The sequence below is a fragment of the Rousettus aegyptiacus genome, unplaced genomic scaffold (genome assembly GCF_014176215.1).
Source record: "Rousettus aegyptiacus isolate mRouAeg1 unplaced genomic scaffold, mRouAeg1.p scaffold_m13_p_2, whole genome shotgun sequence".
NCBI lineage: Eukaryota > Metazoa > Chordata > Mammalia > Chiroptera > Pteropodidae > Rousettus > Rousettus aegyptiacus.
The window spans coordinates 172514755-172534698 of record NW_023416295.1 but is presented as its reverse complement, the minus strand read 5'-3'; the positions used below and the strand labels follow the sequence as shown (position 1 = coordinate 172534698).

The 19944-nt window shown below is 40.8% G+C and overlaps 1 protein-coding gene across 1 annotated transcript in view; it reads right to left on the bottom strand.

Annotated features, from left to right (window-relative positions):
• Positions 1-19944, bottom strand: part of MEI1 (meiotic double-stranded break formation protein 1) — a 50765-nt gene that overhangs the window by 16910 nt on the left and 13911 nt on the right. The window contains exons 10-20 of the mRNA XM_036235885.1: positions 19303-19402; positions 19044-19178; positions 15474-15588; positions 14546-14637; positions 13609-13750; positions 11892-12003; positions 10123-10183; positions 9050-9147; positions 6118-6286; positions 1775-1922; positions 601-876 (exon numbers count right to left, since the gene is read on the bottom strand). Coding sequence (XP_036091778.1) covers positions 601-876; positions 1775-1922; positions 6118-6286; positions 9050-9147; positions 10123-10183; positions 11892-12003; positions 13609-13750; positions 14546-14637; positions 15474-15588; positions 19044-19178; positions 19303-19402 — 1448 coding nt within the window. The remainder of the gene's footprint in view (positions 1-600; positions 877-1774; positions 1923-6117; positions 6287-9049; positions 9148-10122; positions 10184-11891; positions 12004-13608; positions 13751-14545; positions 14638-15473; positions 15589-19043; positions 19179-19302; positions 19403-19944) is intronic.

The window sequence follows — 19944 nt, the reverse complement described above, 5'->3', positions numbered from 1 at the left end:
TCATTAATTTGTTTTGTGTGCTTTTTCAAATGAAGAAAAAAAGGTGGAGTTAAAATCAATGTGTTAGAAACTGCAGACAACAGGCAGCTTACTTATCTGACATACCTGATAGGAATTATAAGATGTCTTACTTCATAGAAAAGCATTAGAATTTCTGACGATTCTGGGTATGCCCAGGGGAGTGTGTTGTACCTGTACCATTATCATGTTAGTCATGACAGAAAAGAGGCTGAGTCCTCTGCAATGAGACATCGCCTTCTACATGCCCCAGGGTTCTCCTCTGACATTAAACCCTTCTTAGCAGACACTGCTTAAGAGGAGACAGGGAGGTGAGAGGGAATGGTGACTGAGATAAGCTTTTCATAGTTATATCCACTGAGGAGTAAAGGGCACATATCTCTCAGTGAGTAGACCTCCATTAGACTTAAGACAGTGTATAAATATAAAGAAACCCGGCACCTGCCAGCCGAAAGGACCTCCTAGTCATATGGAAACAGCATGAAGTACAGAAGCTGCTGCTGGTGTTCCTGACCTCAATAGAACAGCCTCCAGAGAGGGCTCATCATCTCTGAATGCAGAAATGAGCAAGTGATCACCTACTAGCAAAATAAGCAGGATGCTGGGGCTGCTTCTGAGTATGTGGAACAGGGCTGCTAAGCTGGCAGGAAGGGTGGGCTGTCCAGCAGAGGGGACAGCATCCAGGTCCTCACAGCTGCTCTCTTCCCAGGAGAACCAAAGTTCCAGGACACGGTGCCCAAACCTACTCATCAGCTCTGGATACAGCAGGAAGAGCCTGAGCAGGAGCGGGTGGTGGGTATAGATGAGGTGCAGGTCTGGGATGCCCTCTAGGAATTTTCTGATGGCACTGACCACAGCCTAGAGGCAAAGAAAGAAAGGGGCTAAATACACCTCACAGAAGACCCAAGAGACCCCAACAAACATAGTCCAAAAATGACTGGCATCTCAGTACTCCAGGACACCTTCAGTACTCATCCCAGTGCCATATTGTGAGAAGACAGCCCCACTGTGACAGTGGTTCTCAGCTGAGAATGATCTTGCTTCTCAGAGGACATTCAGATATGTTTGTAGACATTGATTGTCTTGATTGAGGGACCATTACTGGCATCTAGTGGGAGAGAGCAGGCATACCGCTAAATATCCTACAAAACACGAGATATAAAAAAAAACAAAAAACAAACAAACAAACAAAAAAAAAACAAAGAAAAAAAACTAAAAGACACAGACAACAGAATGGTGGTTACCAGAGAGAAAGTGGGGTTGGGTGAGGATGAAGAATGTAAAAGGAGTCAACTATACAGAGATGGAAGGAGACTAGGCTTCAGGTGGTGAATGCACCTGAGTATACGGATGTCGTATTATAAAGTTATACACCTGAAATGTAATGTTATTAACCAATGTTACACCAATAAATTTAATTAAAAAACAAAAACAAAAGAACCTTGGGAGTTGGCCAAGTCTGAATTAGACTCCTGGTTTCCCCATTAATTAACTGTGTGACCTAGACAAAGTAACTTTAACCCAAGTCTCAATTTTCTTATCTGTAAAATGGAAATAATTTCTGCCTCCCAGAACTGTTGAGAAAATTAGCAACATTGCATAGGCTCTGTGTGTGTCAGCACCCTATTCCCTTCCATTCCCCCAACACTTTCTCTGCCATCCCCCTTCTCTACACATATGACATCATGGTCTCCCAAAGAACCATAATATTAAGAGGTGCAAGAAGAAGAAGAGCCCCAGGTGTTTTGGCCCATACCTCATCTAGTGCATCATCTTTGTCCTGGCAGACTGCCAGCAAATATATGGAGGCTCTGAAGACCACAAGTGGAGGGCGCTCACCCTGGTTCTGCAGAGACAGGAAGAAGTTTTGCACAGCCACAAATAACTCTGCCTCTGAAACAAACCTGTTGGCCAAAGAGAGTCTGAGTGAGAAAGCTGAGATGGCTGTTCTGCTTTGCCACATCCTCCTCTAGCCACTGTCATTCTGCCCCAGCATGTCCACCACCTAATGACACCCTGCCCAAAGAGTGTACCATATATACTTACAAAGCATTATCACATGCACAGCACATGGTTCTATGCTTTGTGTAAGGCTCTACTAGGGACCAGAGACTCGTCACTCACACCGAGAAGGTAAAATGTCAGCCAGCTAGACCAGTATTGTCAAAAAGGTGCTACTTCTGGGGTTCAGGAGGCCCCACTCTGATAGCCAGTCTACCCCTGTCTTCTTGTATTTATCATTAAACATATGTGTGTTCAATTAATTAATTTCTGGGGGAAGGAGACATCCATGCTTGTATGTGCAAGGAAGACGGGGTTAAGAAAGAGACTGACTTTTCACTACATATCCTTTCACATCTTTTGAATTTTCTACCATGGGTATATCTCACCTTTCAGATTAAGTACCAACAAAACAAAACAAAACAAAACACACAGACAAAAAATTTTAAATGGGTAACACTAGATGCAATGTGGTATGCCAGATTGTTTCTGGAACAAAAAAGGGACAGTAGAGAAAAAACTGGTGAAATCTAAATAAAGTTTAACTAATTGTATTATACCCTCTTACACATGGTCAATGATTTTCAACAAGGGTGTCAAGATCATTCAACTGAGAAAAGACAGTCTTTTCAACAAACAGTGCTGGAAAAATAGGATATCCACAAGCAAAAGAATGAAGATGGACACTTACTTAACATGATATAAAAAAAAGGAAATTAACCCAAAATGGATCCAGACCTAAATCTAAGACCTAAAACTATAAAAATCTTGGGGAAAAAACATAAGGCAAAAGTTTTATTACTTTGTATTTGGCAACAATTTATTGGATATAATGCTAAACACACAGGCAACAAAAAATGACAAATTGGACTTTGTGAACATTTTTAAATTTTGTGCATCAAAAGACACTATCAACAGAGTAAAAAGGCAGTCCACAGAATGGGAGAAATTATTTGCAAATCATATATCTAATAATACATTAATATCCAGAATATATAGAAAACTCCTAAACCTCAACAATAAAAGATATCAAACAATCCAGTTCAAAAATGGGCAAAGGACCTGAATAGGTATTTCTCCAAAAAAGACATACAAATGGCCAATAAGCACATGGAAAGATGCTCAATATCACTAATCATTAGGGAAACGTAAACTGAAATTATGAGATTAACAGCTTCACGTCCATTAGAATAGCTAGTATCAGAAGAAAAATAGAAAATAACAAGTGTTGGTGGTGATGTGGGGAAATAAAACCCTTATTCACTGTTGGTGGGAATGTAAAGTGGTAGAGCTGCTATAGAAAACAGCATGGTATTTCCTCAAAAAATTAAAAATATAACTACTAGATGACCTAGAAATTACACTTCTGGGTATACACCCAAAAGAACTAAAAGTGGGGTCTCAAAGAGATATTTGTATACCCATGTTCATAACAGCATTATTTATAATACCTAAAAGGTGGAAGCAACCCAAGCATCCATCGACAGATGAAGTGATAAGCAAAATGTGGTACATACATACACTGGAATATTATTCAGCCTTTAAAAAAGGAAAAAAATTCTAATACATGCTACAGCATGGATGAAATTTGGGAACATGATGCTAAGTGAAGTATGCCAGTCACAAAAAGACAAATACTGTATGATTCCACTTATATGAAGCATTTAATACAGTAAAAATCTGGGACAGAAAGTAAAATGATTGTTGCCAGGGGCTGGGGGAAGAGAGAAATGGAGAGTTATTGTTTAACAGGTACAGAATTTCAGTTTTGTAAGATGAAAAGAGTTCTGGAGATAAAAAGTGGTAATGATAGCACAACGTTATAACTGTATTACTACTGAATTGCACATGAAAAATGATTAAGATGGTAAATATTACATTTGTGTATTTTACCATTATTAAAAAAATGGAAAAATAGTAATGTACAAATGTTGGTGTCTTAATTTGATAAATGTACCATCGTTAGTAATAAGAGAAAATAGGTGAAGAGTATAAGGGAATCTTTATTCTTTGCCACTTTTCTGTAAATCTAAAATTACTCCAAAATAAAATGTTTATTTAACAAATGACAAAAATAATAGCCATAATATAAATATTATGCTGCCAAAAAAATTCAGCTCCCAAAGTATAAGGTAGACCTACTAATAAATGTACTAGCATGGAAAGATGTCCAAAATATATTGTAAATTAACGAGCAAGTTGAAGGTCTTATATGTTATCCCAATCTGTACATTTTTAGAAAGGAGCACTTATATGTTTGTTATGCACAGATGAGTTCATGAAAAATACCTAACAGCAGTTAACTCTGGCAGGTATATGGAGAGAGGTATTTGAACTTTACACCCAACCATTTTGCTTAAATCTTTATAATATGCATGATTTTAAAAATAAGAAAACATTTTTTTAAAGAATCACATAGGTCAAGTGATTTTCAATAAAGGAATCAAGACAATTCAATGGGAGAAAGAATTGTCTTTTCAACAAGTGGTGCTGGATAATCTGTATTAGCCACATGCAAAAGAATGAAGTTGTAACCCTGCCTCACACAATACATAAAAGTTAACTCAAAATGGATCATAAAACTATATTTAAGAGCTAAAATTATAAAAGAGCTGTACCGAAAAATATAGGAGTAAATCTTCATGACTTTACATTGGAAATGATTTCTTAGAATCAACATCAAAAGTACAAATGACCAAAGAAAAAAGACTTTAATCAAAATTAAAATTTGATTTCATCAAAATAAAAAAGTTTTGTGCTTCAAAGGATACCATCAAGAAAGTAAAAACACAACTACTAACAGAATGGGAGAAAAAAAAATTACAAATCATACATCTGACAAGGGACTTGTATCTAGAATATATAAAGAACTCTTACAACTCAACAGTAAAAGACAACGGAGTTAAAAAAATAAGAAAAAAAATCTGAATTTCTCCAAGGATATATACAAATGGTCAAGAAGCACATGAAAAATGTTCAACGTCATTAGCCATTAGGGAAATGCAAATCAAAACCATAATACAGAAGTCGCCTCACACCCACTGGGATGGCTATAATCAAAAAGATAGAAAATAACAAGTTTTGGCAAGGATATGGAGAAACCAGAACCCTCAAATATTGCTGATGGGATCATAAAATGATGCAATCCTATGAACACAATTTGGAGGTTCCTCAAAAAGTTAAACATCGTGTTACCATATGACTCCTCAATTCTATGCCTGGTATATACAGAAAAGGATTAGAAAACAAGTACTCAAATACATGCATATGCATCTTCACAGCATCACTATTCACAATAGCCAAAAGATAGAAAATGCTTGTCAATGGGTGGACGAATAAACAAACGGTGGAATATACATACAATGGTATATTATTCAACCATGTAAAAGAATAAAGTAATAATACATGCTACAAACGCTATGCTAACTGGACGAATCTGGAAAACGCTATGCTAAGTTGAAGAAGCCAGGTACAAAAGATCATGTGTTATATGATTCCACCTGTAGGAAATGTTCAGAATAGAGCTATCCATAAGACAGAATGCAGATTGTTAGTTGCCAGGAGCTGAGGAGAAGAATGAACGGGAAGTGACTGGGTATGAGGTTTTACTTTGGGGTGATGGGTACATTTTGGAACATGACAGGTGGTAGCTACACAAAATGGTGAATATACTAAATGCTACTTAATTGTTCATTTTAAAATGCTTAATTTTATGTTATGTGCATTTTACCTCAATAAGTAATTTTTTTAAAGCTTAAAGATAGTCTGATTTTCAAATTGTAATAAATTGTATAGTAATTCTTAAACCAAAGTAAATCACTGACTTATTTTTTGTGAACAACACCTTCAAGGATACCAAGGAATTCTCATTAGCATTGTGGGCACTTCTCTTAGCACTGTGACTACCCACTTGTCTTCACATCCCGTCCTCCAAGATGTGAGCCCCTCAATAATACATCCCATTTCTCACTTATCTCTTGTGCCTCCAAGGCCTAGCTCTAGCCTTGAAGAAGACGCCTCTAAATATTTACTGCACTGAATTGGGCTGCAGACATGGGTCCCAGAACCTACTGCCAGCCGCCAGCTCTGAGCACTGACCTGTCCTCATGGATGTAGGCCAGGTAGAAGAGAAGCAGGATGCAGTACTGTCTCTGGCGAGCAGATCCCTCCACATACTGGCAATCCGATAGGAAGTCAAGGCTTTCAGGGCTCCGGCTGCTTATCTGAGGCAGCCCGTGCTGCAATAGTTCAGACACTGCAGAGAGTTCTGCGGAAGAAACAAGTGGGAGAAAGCCACACAGAAAACAGGGGAGAGCAGGTAAAGGGCACATGAATATCTACTATATGAAGAGTGCCGCACAGGGTAGCAAGTGTACATGCAGGATAAAAGGAAATCAGAATCCCCTCTTCCTTTATGCAACTTTCAGCCTACCAGGAGAGACTAAAGGTAACACGTGGAAGGACATGGATACATTCATTCACTCATTTGACAAATGTTCGCTGAGTGGCTACTTTAGGCCAGGCTTTGAGACACAGGCTCTATCTCCAGGAGCTGGCAGCTGGTAGGAAACAAATTGACATGGAGATATAAAGTGTAACATGAGGAAAATAATTAATAATGTTGTAATAAATATGTAAGGGGGAGGAGGGGTACTACTTAAGTGGAATGATCATGTTGTGAGTTATACAGATCTCTAATCACTATGCAGTACAACTAAAATGAACATATTATTGTATGCCAACTATAATTGAAAAAAAAACCTCATTGAATTATACAATGTAAATACAAGCAACTAATTATCTATTATGTTTCAATAAAGCTGGAAAAAAAGAAAAGTAAACTTCATTACCTGAAAAAAGAAATGGAAAATGAGAAAGATAACAGCAGGACATGTGATCGGTACCATGTTCACTATCAAAGAGGAAGTCCTCATGCCTCCTAGAGCAGGGAGAACAAGCTCAAAGAGAAGGGAACTATGGAGGGTGAGTGGAAACAGGCAGAGAAGGAAGAGACGAGAATCCTAGGGACAGGAAGCAAGGTGCTCAGAGACTCAGAGGCATAAGAGGACATGTCATGTTTGTGGGGCGACAAGGAGTTCAGTGTGACTGGAGCATCAGTGAATAGACGTGGAGTGTCCTGAGTTGCAGAACTATGTAACGTAGTACCTAGACAGAGAAACCTTGAATGCTGAGTAAAGAATTCAGATTTTATCCTGAGAGATTCCTAGATTTCTGATGAAACCTCTGTTTCATAAATAAATAAAAATAAAAATACCAGAGTATTTTAATACCAAAGAATATAAAAGAATTTCAGAACTTAAGTTTTGAATAAAGTCAACATTATGGAAAATTCACTACATTATCTTTACTTTCTATACTTCGCCAGACCAGAGAAAGCTCCCTCACTGACTGATGATATCTAAGAGGCTGATGTTTGGGGACCATGGCTAAGGGCCAGGGGAGTTAAGATGTTAAGATCTGATTTCAGATAGATCCTTCCAGTGTGAGTGGTGACTGGTTGGAGGCTGAGAGATGAAAAGACCCACAAGTTGGAGGTCAAAGAAAGGGTCAATCTTGCCAGTGCAATAAACCTAGGGCCAAGGGAAGATGAGAATGGAGACTCCCACAGCAATGTGGTAGCAGCACCAGGTCAGGTTTCCTAATTCTAAGTGCAGTGCTTTTTCCAGCAAAGCACACAATGAGAATTATGATTATAATAAAACTAATATCCTGGAGCCTTGGACATCCACCTGTCGTGTCCTCTGATACGTTAAAGAAGCAGTCTCCATGTAAGTAAGGTTTGTTATTCCTTCTAGTGCTCTGAGTTTTGATAAGGTCTTGGGTTCTAAGTGGGCAGATACACGGGGCTCCTCCTGTTATGACAAGAGAGGGAGCTGCCAGCAGCAGTGGGGCTGGCACAAGAAGCTGTTGTGATGTGGCTCCAACGTGGCCTTAGGCTATCACCACTGCAGAAGTCATGGTGCTATTCCCTCTGCAGGCCAGACCCCACCTGAACCGGCAGAGAGCTGTATACCAGGCAGAAAGGAGCAGCCGGTGAAGCAGAAAACTAGGAGCCAAGCCACGTGGAAGGAACAGAAATGCTTGCTTGGGCTTCTGTCTCTCTCAGCATGGTCTCTCAGAAAGACAAAGAGAAAGAGGTTTGGGGAGTCAGGGGAGATGACATGGTCTTCATAAGTATAAAAAGAGGAAACACAGCCAGCACCAAGTCTTACTCACAAAGATATATTTTTTGAATGAATAAAATAATGATTAAATTGTTTTGTTATACCAAGAAAGAGGTCTAACATAGAGGAACTCCTCAGGATAAAGAATATGTCGTAATCATCACTGTACCCAGAGCAGCACCGAGGCCTCCCCCAGCATGTAGTCAAAGCTCACTGAATAGTCTACAGAAGGAAGAAGTTCCAGCTCTCAGTCCTGCATCTGCTGTTCCCCCTGCCTAGATTCTGTATGGGCCTCCTTTACCTTACTCGGAGATCTTTGCTAGCACCTATCCATCCCTGACATCGAATCTGTTTCTTTTCTGCCTCTCCCATTCCAGGAGAACAGGACGTCGTATCGCTAGCTCTATCACCAGAGTCTGGGACACAATAGATATTCAAGAAATATTTCTTGAATGAAGGAACAAAGCAGCAGAATAGCCTCTTCAAGATATTGTGTGCAGGGGTCTCTATAGGTAACAAGCAGAAAACAAGAGGTCTAGTATGGGGGATATTGCAGAGCAGGTGGTCAGGGGAGGAATTTGGCTTAATAAGCTTTAGGGTCCTCCTCACCCTTCGACTCTGGAGGTCCAGGAGCCTCGGATTCTACCATTTTCTGATTCCACTATCTCACCTCCCTAGAAATCAGCCTATAGTTCCATCATTCCATGATTTCATGGTTCCTCTGGGTAGCTTCAAGTAAAAAGATCTTATTACTGTACTGACTCACTGCCCAGCCAATCGACATGACATCTAGACTCTAAAAGACCACTATGGACCTCAGGAGTGATCCACCAGCAGCATCGTACCTTCTTGGGAAGGTGGTCCTGTCTTCTCCGGAGTTGAGAGGAGGCTGATGCACAAGTAGTAGAGGAAACTGGAACACACCTGGTTTAGGGCTGAGTGACTTAGAGAGAAAAGACAAGGAGAGAACAAGAGAGAGGACATTGTTGCTTGGGCTGGGACAGCATTATCCCTGCTGTGTTCACTGCTTTGTGCCAGAGCCTAGTGAAATTCTAACCATAGCCCTGGTAGGGGAGATCTGGAGGTGGCTGTGAAAAGTAAATATGGAACCTGCTGCCCACAGTTGTAAATCAAGGCACTTGGCCCATACAGGCATTCAATAAAAATTTTCTGAAAAAATAAATCTGGGAAAGCTACTAAGTTCCAATTTAACTAAACATACAAAAAAGTGTTCCTATATCAGGAAAGAGCTAGGGCGTCCCATAATAAGAAGCTGTTGAACCCAAGATGGGTACACAAGGGGAACTACAAGCATCCAAAACTATGCCTTTGAATTCAGATGGATGTCCGTATTTTCTCAATACAGTGTGTTCCATTCAGGACCAAGGAGTGTTAGATATTACACTGCATTCACCTTGCAGGCTACAAGCAGTAATAAATGGAACCTGCCAAGTAAATGCAGAGAGAGTGGCAAATTATAAACAGAAAGGTGAAGAAGGTTGCTCTAGAAGACCAGCAAGACAGACCTGAGGTGGCAACCTTTCTACTTTGAACAAGAGATTTTCTCCTCCAGAACTGCTGAGCTGGCTACAACTAGAACATAACTCTTTTACTCTCTGAGAGCCTCGGTTTTCCCATTTGCAAATGAGGGGTTAGACAAATGATCTCTAAGAATCATTCCAGTTCCAATGTGATAGGTGCTCAACTAATTATCACATGAAATGAGAGCCATTTCAGACCCAGAGTCAATAAAAGCTGTAGAAGCGAGTCTAGCTCCTACCACCAGGTGCTAAGTGATTCTGACACTGTGCCAATCCCCCCATAGATTTGGTCCTATGACCAAACCACACCAGTCAGAAATTTCCACGTCTAGTCAAGAAGGAAACTGGCTACTAATTTTGCCTGGGACCATACATACCTCAGTCCACTGCAAAATCTGGCCTTCAGTTCCAGAGTTAGTCGTATGAAGGATGAGGCAGCTTGGGAAAAGTGGGAAGAAAGCAGAGAGTGGTTTAAACCACTGTGTTACAGAGATTCCCAAGTCTGGGTGGTAACGAAGAGTACTAGTTTTAAAGTCACGCAGACCTGGGTTCAAATTTTGCTCCATCACTATCTAGTAGTGTGACTCTGGGACACTTATTTAACTTCTCAGAATTGGTTTCAATGTCTATACCTCACAGGTTGTTATAAAGCTAAGATAAAACAGGATTCCAAACAAGAAGAACACCCTCTCTAGAAGCTCAGTCACCTGATACATGGAATAGCTTCCAAAGGGCTTCCTGTGTTGTGTTCTCTTCCTGGAGAGAACAAAGATCCTTCTGAACTAGGACAAGGGACCTTCCCAAGATGACCCGGATCATTAATCAGAAGCTTCCTCAAAATCCTAAGTCAAATTTACAACTGCAGAAAGCACGCCCTCATCTCCCCAGCTCTGTCCTGGCCCTTCTCCTTCCAAAGACCTTGCTCTGCTGATTACCCAGGAGTCTCTCTACTGCTCTTTCCTATCGGCCGATAATCAGAATAAGTTTCTAGTCTTAAGAGGTAGAAAAACCTTTCCTAACTCCATATGCCCCTCTAATTATACTCCCATTCCTTACATGGTCAACACGGTCCCACCTGACTGAGCCCTGGCTTCCCCTCCATGGCAGACTTCCCACTGCATGCTACATGACAGGATTAAAAGAAAAGACATTAAATGATAATGATAAGAGGCAAGGATAATACAGAGTTTAAGAAAGTAGGCTCTAGAGCCAGATTCCCTAAGTCTGAACCCTGGGCATACCACTCGACTGTGATCCTGAGAAGTTCAGCCTCTCTTAAGTGTCCTCATCAGAAGAATGAGGGTAATCATAGTACATACTTCCTAGAATCCTTCTGAGAACTAAATGAATTAATATGTGTAAAGCACTTAAAACATACATATGTCATACATAGTAAAAATTTAATAAATGTTAGTTATTATGTTATTAATTATTACCTTTCTCCTCCCCTTTCTGCTTTTGGTTATTCCCCTCCCACTGCTCATTCTCACCATCACTACCGCTTTCTAAAGAAAATAAAGGAGACTCTGATTCTGATTCCAGGCTTATTCTGCAGACTGAAGTATTTTTGGGTGACAACTGGAGAAGTAGGAGAGGAAGGTTTACATTTTAGAGAGAAAAAATGACTAATGAATGAAGATTATAAACAGATGCAAGAAGGCCTAGAGAAAACTAACGAAGTCAAGAGCCACTTGAGTCCAATTTTAAGAAGGCATTTCCATTATAGTTAGAAAGCAGCTTTCACAAAGAGTGCTACCACTCCCCTAGAAGGTATCTGAAAGTATGTGGGGACGTTTTTCAGTTGTCACAATGACTGGGGGTACTTCTGGCATTCAATACTCAAGAGTCAGAGATGCTAAACACCTGGTGAGGTCTGAGGGAATATGGAGTATGACAGTAATGTGGAAGAGGTGTGTGGTGTAGGCTCTGAACGTGACACTCTCAGAGACGTATCAATAAATTTGAGAACTGCCTTTAAGGACTTCACTTTCTGGATGACATTTCCTTCAATTCAACACTGGGAAATGAGTGGATACTGATTCCGAACAAATATGTAAATGCCCCATCCATGGGTTATGCTGAGTATCTGAGCAGCTGCCTGAGGTGCCTGCCTCCCTTCCAACTTCCACACTTGCTTACTGCCTACCGAGCTTCTTGGAGAACTTCTCCTTCATGTGGGGAACGATGACAAAGAGGCTGTGTAGAATCGAGAGGAAAACTTCCATCAAGGCTGGGTGAGTGGCCTGCTCCAAGTGCTTCTACAAAGAACCAGGAGGGAGAACATAGCCCATCAGGACTGAGCTTCTGAAGAAAAAAAGTCATTAGCAAAACTGGCATCAAATCTGGAATGGCACACTAAATCCTTTTATTTGAAGGGTGCAAGAAAAGCTAGGGAACCTGAAGTCCGCAAGCCTACCTCCAAGGTTTACATCCACCACTAATAAAGTATGTAAGATACTTTCCCTCTCTGGGCCTCTGTATCAAAAGAGTAAAACACGAATAACAACAAGTCTTACCTCCCAGAAACAAATGAGATCCTATGTGTAAGAAGCGCTTTCTAAACGATAATAGAATGACACTCATGTGTCTATTACTACAGCCTCTGCAGTGGTAGTGGTAGTAGTAGTATAGTTTACAAACTGCCTTCACATTTATTTTTCATGTGATCTTTGAACAGTCATGAGGCATCCTGATGTAGTAGACGGAACTCTGGATTAAGAGTAGGAAAACTTGGGCTCTAGTTCAAATATCGCGGAAAGTTGCTGTGTCCTGGGGGCAGTCACCCCAACCCCTCTCAGTGTCTCAGTTTCCTATCTGTAAATAGCCAGGACCTCAGACTGGTTCTTAAAGATACTTTCCTTTGGTTTTTAAACTAGTGTTTTTTAAATTAGAAAATACATGCCCATTAAAGAAAATGTGTGAAATACAGAAAAGTAGAAAGCAAAAATAATAATTCTATGATCTAATTCTAGATCTAGCTCTAACACTTTATAAATTTAGGAGGAAGACAGAGCAGATGAAGACACCAATGTGAACTGCTCAAGTGTAACTGTTCATGTATGCCAGTCAGGGCTGCAACCCATGGCTCCCAACAGTTAACCGCCTGAAGATGCCGGCATGCTGGCTCACAGGCTGCTTCAAGGAAAAGAGGTTCTCTCCTGTCAGAACCAGAGCATGCCTCCCTGATGCCACCTGCTGTTCCCAGGTGCCAGTCTCGACTAACAGGAACTCTACAGGCTCACAAGATGTCCAAACCTCAGAAAGGACAGGACTCACACAAAGTCAGCTCTGGACCCAGATCTTTCTATCATCTCCATCTCAAGTCAGCTCAAAATGAAGCTCTTCCAGACTAGGTCTCTCTTCAGAGTGGCTCTCTCTCATTTTCCAGAACACACAAATGTGTTCCTTAGTGAAGCCTGGATCACAGACATTTACCTCTGCTCTTTACTATGCAGAAGGGCATGGGTTCGAATCTCAGCACCGTCCTGCACTTGCCTTATAACTATAGGAACATGACAACCTCATCTTTAAACTGGGGGAAATAGTAGCACCCATCTCACAGGGTCATTGGGATGACCAAATCAGGTAGCGAATATAAGGCATTTAATACACCATAAACATTACCTATTTATTATTTTATTATTACTGCTTCCTCCTTTTTCTTAAGAGGCATCTTATTAGTTTTATAATGAAACACTACACTTTGTTTTTAAAACCAAAGGAAAAGTGGCTAAAAGAACCACCTACTGAGATACTCCGAAGGTCCAGCTGAGTGGTCACTGCCTTGCATCTTTAGGCCTGGCTCGCTCTCACATTCTTCTCCTCCCCACACTTCAATCTGTCCATTGCTCAGGGGAACCCACCATCACCATGGGGATACAGAGGGAGTCACAGGTACTGAGAAGAAATTCTGAGAAGGCCTCCAAGGTGTCTTCCTTCTCGGCACTGGGAGCTGTGAATGGATTCTCCTGGGCCGAAGGCTCGCTCTGGAATTCCACAGCCAACCTGAGAAATCAATGTGTGAGTACGTACACTGTTATGTATGTAACTTGAAGGTTAACAGCATCCTCCCAGGGAAATGCTTGAGCTCAGGCTTCAGGGAAAGTAACCTTATCAGCAGATCTGGAGAAAATGCAAGAGGCCTCAACGAAGGAGACCCTGTCCTTGGCTACCTCTGGCTTTGAGCTCCTCACGCCCTCTCCCAAAACACATGACTACAGGTACTTCTCTAAACATACCATCCTGTTTGCTGTTTCACATCTCTGCCTTCACATATGCTACTCTCTACCTGGAAAGCCCTCCATGGATTTGTGACAATCTAATGAATTCCACATATATACATAAAACAGTCTCTTCCTCGATAGACTGTGAGCTCCTTGTGGGAGACTGGCAGGAGCCAATCTTTGCCCTTCCACTGCCTAGCACCAGGCCTGGCACACAGGAATATAACAGACACTGTTAACGTAAACTGAACTAACCCAACAAGCATTCAGTGAACCTGTAGGGCTAAACTATTTGGGAAGAGGAACAAAGCTGAATGAGACACAACCTCATTGCACAGTAACACAAACTTGACCAGAAGAGAATCTTTAGAAACCTTCCACTCGAACTACTTGTCCTCAAACCTTCACATACCCCCTCCAAACCCACACATATCTCCGAACCCCACCGCAGCCAAAGTCCTCTCTATGCAGTGAAGTATTAGAAACCAAGTGCTGCTTCTAGAACTTCATCCTTTTTGTGATTCTTTTCCATTCCCACCTTCCATACTCCTATTTCAGACCACAGAGGGCCCCTCACCTGCAGGCATTTCTAAATCCCTCTAGAGCACTCAGGAGAAACTTTCCCCTTCGAAGAATGGTCTTCTCCAAATCTCTGCTGGAGGCATGGCCCTGAGGTGAGAAGAGAGGGGACCTCTTAGTTAAGTACCTTCTCTGTGCCCCAATCTGTTTGGAGGACTACAGATCTCTTCCTCTCACACTGGAGTCTGGCATTCCTGAACACCTAACACTTTTCAAGAGATCTTGGTTATAGCCTCGCAAATCTAGCCATCTAATAACTTATCTAAAAGTGGTAGAAAGGAAAACCTTAACCATCTGTCTCCCTGTGAACCGCAGGACTGGCTCTTGTTTTATATGCAGAAAGCTATCACACTGGTGGACATTTGCCTAACTGTATGTAATGTCCATGTTTGTTGCCTCGAAACACAAAAATCCCCATCTCATTAACTGTGATGAACTTAGTTTCCAAAGTTAACCTTAAAAGACATAATCGGTATTCATATTAACAGCATCTTTTCTGATATTTTAAGTACATGGACCATTAAAAGCCAACAATTACAACACATTGCACATTGGTCATATTCTAAGATTCTAGTCAATCCAGCCTTAAATAATTCTGTGAGCATCTTTACCATACCTGCTTGGATAATATAAAAGACAGTGTGTAGTAGGTTTGGGTACAAGCTCCCTGAAATTTACTATCCAAAATCAAGAACTTGCCATTTTTGGACTGTAGAGAAAACTTATTTAACCCTTGCAACTTCAGTTTTCTAATCTCTAAAAATGAGGATAGCTATTACTAAGCCTCACAGCTCTACAGTTAGGAAAAAAAATAACATCTCATTGCAGATATGTGGTGGGCATGAGAAAAAGTTATAAACTGTCATACAAAGGTAAAGCTTCTAAAAACGCATTATGGCATGACCTCCAGATGGCAGTGCACTAACCAAGGACCTCCGGTTCAGTGGGGTCTGGGAAAAATCCGCACACCGGTTCAGCATGGCTTCAAGCAAGGCCCGCAGTTCCCCATACTGCACAGGTGGAGCACTCTGATGATCCTTCCTGCATCCAGAGAGATGAAGGTAGGCTTAAGGAAAGGTAAGGTACTCCAAGATACCTTCAGGTTCTGGGGCATGGGGGGCAACGCAGTTGATCAGACCCAGATCAGGTCTGGGATCTGCTGATAGAAAACCTTGCTACAACACTTATCTAGCTGCATAACTCTGTGCATGTTCCTCCTTATGTCTAACACTGTTTCCTCATCTATTAAATTAGAGTTAGTTGCCCTCTCCTCATAGATTATTCTAAGATCAAATCAGATGATGCATGCCACTTAGCACAATGCTTAATAGATACTAAGTCCTTATAAATGACAGCTATGAGCATTATTATTAAGGATACAGAGGGTTTTCTCACTGAGAAGGGTCTCCTGGTGAAAGAAGTCCTATCTAGAACTGAAGGTGCATCAGGAGATGTACATGACCACTGTTCTCAAATAAGTGATAAGCTCTCTTGGGGAAGAGAGATCAAATTTGCTCTGTTACCCTGCTGAGTAAAAACTGGATGAAGAGATCAATGTTACCAGGACCCAGATTATATTTTAGTCTAAGAGAAAAACTTTCTAAGAGTCAAAACTCTATAGAGGTAGAGGAGATTATCTAGGAAGTAGGTCCCCCTTTCTTGGAGATTGTAAGCAGAGACTGGAAACTGCTTTTGGAGAGTCAATCATTGTGAGTGTGGGGTAAATGTGGAAAGTAACACTTAGGGTCAATTTTAACCCTCCTATTCTATGAACTCAGAGGAGACAAGAGTCATTGACTAGTTTAATTGTAAACACCAAGTAGCCAGGGACTAGTTCCATTTTCTCATTTTACCTAAACAGAGCTAGATGCATTGTAAATTGATGTTAAATAATAATAATAAAAAGTGTTGAATGAATGACTACTTGACAGGGTATAAAGTAGCTGTATTGATATCCTAGGAATGCTGTAATAACATCACAAATTCTGTAGCTGAAAACAACAGAAATTTATTTTCCCATAGTTCTGGGGGCTAGAAGTCTGAAATTAAGGCGCTGGCTCCCTCTAAAGGCTCTAGGAAGGAATCCTGCCCTGCCTCAGCTGATAGTTGCCAGCAAATCTTCTAATTGCTTGGTTTGTGGCTGCATTATTCCAATTTCTGCCCTTGTCTTCAAATGACCATCTACCTTCTGTGAGTGTCTTTATCAAATCCTCCTCTCCTTATTAGGGCACTAGTCATTAGATTTAGGAGGCCATACTGTATGACCTCATCTTTACAGGAATGCTATTCAACTCAGTGCAGTAACTAAGGAGAAACCTGTGTTAACCCTCATCACTGGGCCGGTTTTGAACCCTCAGAGCTACCTGTTGAACCTTCTAACAGGCACTCGGTATATAGTTAAGGCTTGATTTCTCCCTTCCTTCATTTCTAGAAGCTCTAAGTTTCTATTTTACACTCACTGTTAAGCCCTGGTTCCATTATCTTTAAATTCTTTTCAGCAATTCTCACTCTTTGCCCTTCATTCAATTTGTGCTTCCCAGAGGCTCTCTGAACGGCCCCAATTCAGAGGGACCATCTCAGTAAACATTCTGGGAAATTAAAGTCAAAAGTAAATAGTCTAAGGATTAATAGCCAGTCTAATAGTTTAAGGATTAAAAACCAGCTTCCTACTCATCACTTCCCACAATTTTGACCCAACCAGCTTTCTAGTTTCTTCATGTACTACTCCCCTTCACACAATCTGCTGACCAGACTGGCTACTATAACCTCAGTAATCCCTAAACTTTCCCATTAACATGTTTTAGCTAATCCTGGTCCTTCCACAAATCTAAATCTCTCTCATCCCTCATAGTACAGCTCAAATACCCTCTCCTGCCTGAAAGGTGCTATTGGCTCCTATAACAATGACCTCCTGGAAGACTTCCAGCTCTGCAGAGGTACCTCTGATTGACTGTTCTCGCTCTATGCCTTTGTTACCCTGTATTCATCTCCCCCTCACTGGAATTCATGCTCCAGATTTAGAGATTCAAATCCAGGAAAGGACAAAGGGGGAAAAGAGACAGACAGAAGTCATTGTAATGTAAATGTTATTTTTTGTTTCAATTTTTAGAACCAACCTAGAGTCAAATCATGGAGACAAATATGGTTTAAAAAGAGAGTATAAAAAAAGAGACTATAAATATTAACCTTTACAATGTAAAATTAAAGGCGCAGCTGACTAACACTGAGAAATAGAAGGTTGGGAAAAGAAAGGAAGAGTTAGGGTGCTAATATACTCAGCTAACCAAGTGGGGAGTCAAGAGATATTGCTTCAAGTTAAGAGAACAAGAAACTCAAGTTTTAAGTGTATTACTTAAAGGTTTGAAGACTTAAGAAATTAACTAGCAAAAGTACCAAGGAAATGTAGAAAAGACAAAAAAATGTGAACTAAATCGCTGTCTTTCTTAAAGGCAAATCAGTAAATGTCTTAAATTGACAAAAAGTAAATAAACAGCATTATGAGAATATTGTTTACACTTAGAGATATAATCACCATAACTAAAACCAAAAATGAGTTAAAGTTAGTTGCCTTTAGGAAGTGGGGACAGGGATTGTTCCATTTCACTAGAAATCTTTTGCGTTTATTTTGTTAATATATTATTTAGTTTAAGTGAAAACATAGAAATAAAATAAGTTACTATATAAATAAATCTGGGTTTCCTCCATTATTTTTTTTCCAAAATATCAAGCATCTTGCTAAAGAATAATTTTCCATCTTGACCCTAGGGTCTCTTAGTCTGTCCATTTTAAAATTATTCATGATTATCTATTAGGAGCAAGGCATATAGCAGTGAAAAAAATGACAGTCCCTGATCTCTTGGAGATTACATTATAGTGGGGCGGGGTGGAGGGGGGGGTGCGGACAAAAAACAAATGAATAAACAAGAACTATCGAGTGTTTGGTAGGTGCTATAACAGCCTAACAGCTCAGTTAGGGGAAGGATGCTCTGAATAAGACCTGGATGATGAGAAGAAACCAGTCATGCAAAGATTTAAGGTAAGAGTATTTTAGGTAGAAGAAACAATTAGTAGAAAGGAAGTGGGGGAAAAGTCTAGACTAAAACAAAGAACTGAGAAAAAAAATTACATCCATGAAATAAAACAACAAAATGCTACTTAAAAATGCAGAGAAATGAAAAGAATTTTTCCATATTAAAAATATGAAAGTAGAAATAAAGCAGAAATAAATACGTGTTGAAAGATAAAGTCAAGAAAATCTCCCAGAACCTAGCTCATGACAAAAAGATGAAAAACTGTCAGAAAATTTTTACAAATTAGATGAGCAATCCAGAATGTCCAACATCTGAATAGCATTTCCAGAGGGAATAAATAGAGTATTGGAAAGAAAAGAATTCAAGAAAATTTCCCTGACAAGTAGCCTCTGCAAGTTTCTTTGGCCTTGACCCAGCCCTCAGGTATATGCAGAGGTGGAAAGTTCAGCTGCCTGGGTCTCTCACCTCAGAAAAGCAGAAATGGCCTTCACTGCCTCAGCGGCCACCTCCAGCACAGGGCTGCTCACTGCCTCTTGGAGGGCACGGCTAGCGTCTCTGCACATGGCTGAGCTTGTGAACAGCTTGATCTCCTCTGGTTGCCTGAGAAATGATAAATGAGGAAAGAGTGAATGAACTCGTATCATTGACCCCACCAAGAAAATACTTCACTTTTTCTTCCTCCAATCTGGCTCCTACAGGCCTGATGCTCCACTGTTTTGCTCACCGAGTCAGGATCTCAGCAAAGAGCAGCAAGCCCTGCTTGTGCAGCTCTGTGTTGTTCATCCGCAGACTTCCCTGTAGGCTCCTCACCACTGACTCGATTCCTACCTCAAAGTGACAGGGCAGAGGCAGGGATCAGTGCTTGGCAGTGCCTTCACTGCCTGCCCAAGACAGATGAGAGGCTCTGCACAGCACGTGTTGGCTGGCAGCCCCTCAGGGAGGGGCCCGGACAAGATTGAGCTGATGGGACAGGACTCTGAGACCTGGAGGTCAGGCCCTTATCAGATTCATCTCCCCAAAACCTAGCACAAGCCAAAGCACAGGCTCTGGCACTTGAAGCATTTAGTGAATACTTATTGACAGCTGTGCCTTCTCCACACACTGCTATTCCTCCTCAAAGAACCAGAGGACTTCCACTCCTCTTGGAAGCCTTCCCTGAGCTCCCATACTTCCTGTACTTTCCCTCTACAGGAGCCCTAATCAGCTTGTTTATATTTCTCTCCCTTTCCAGAAGACAGGGACCATGTTAGATATATCTCTAAATCTGCAAGTCCCAATCTGGTACCTGGCATAGAATAGAAACATAGAATATAAAATAAAATATTGAATGTGCCCAATCTAAAAATCCATATATAATATAAAATGT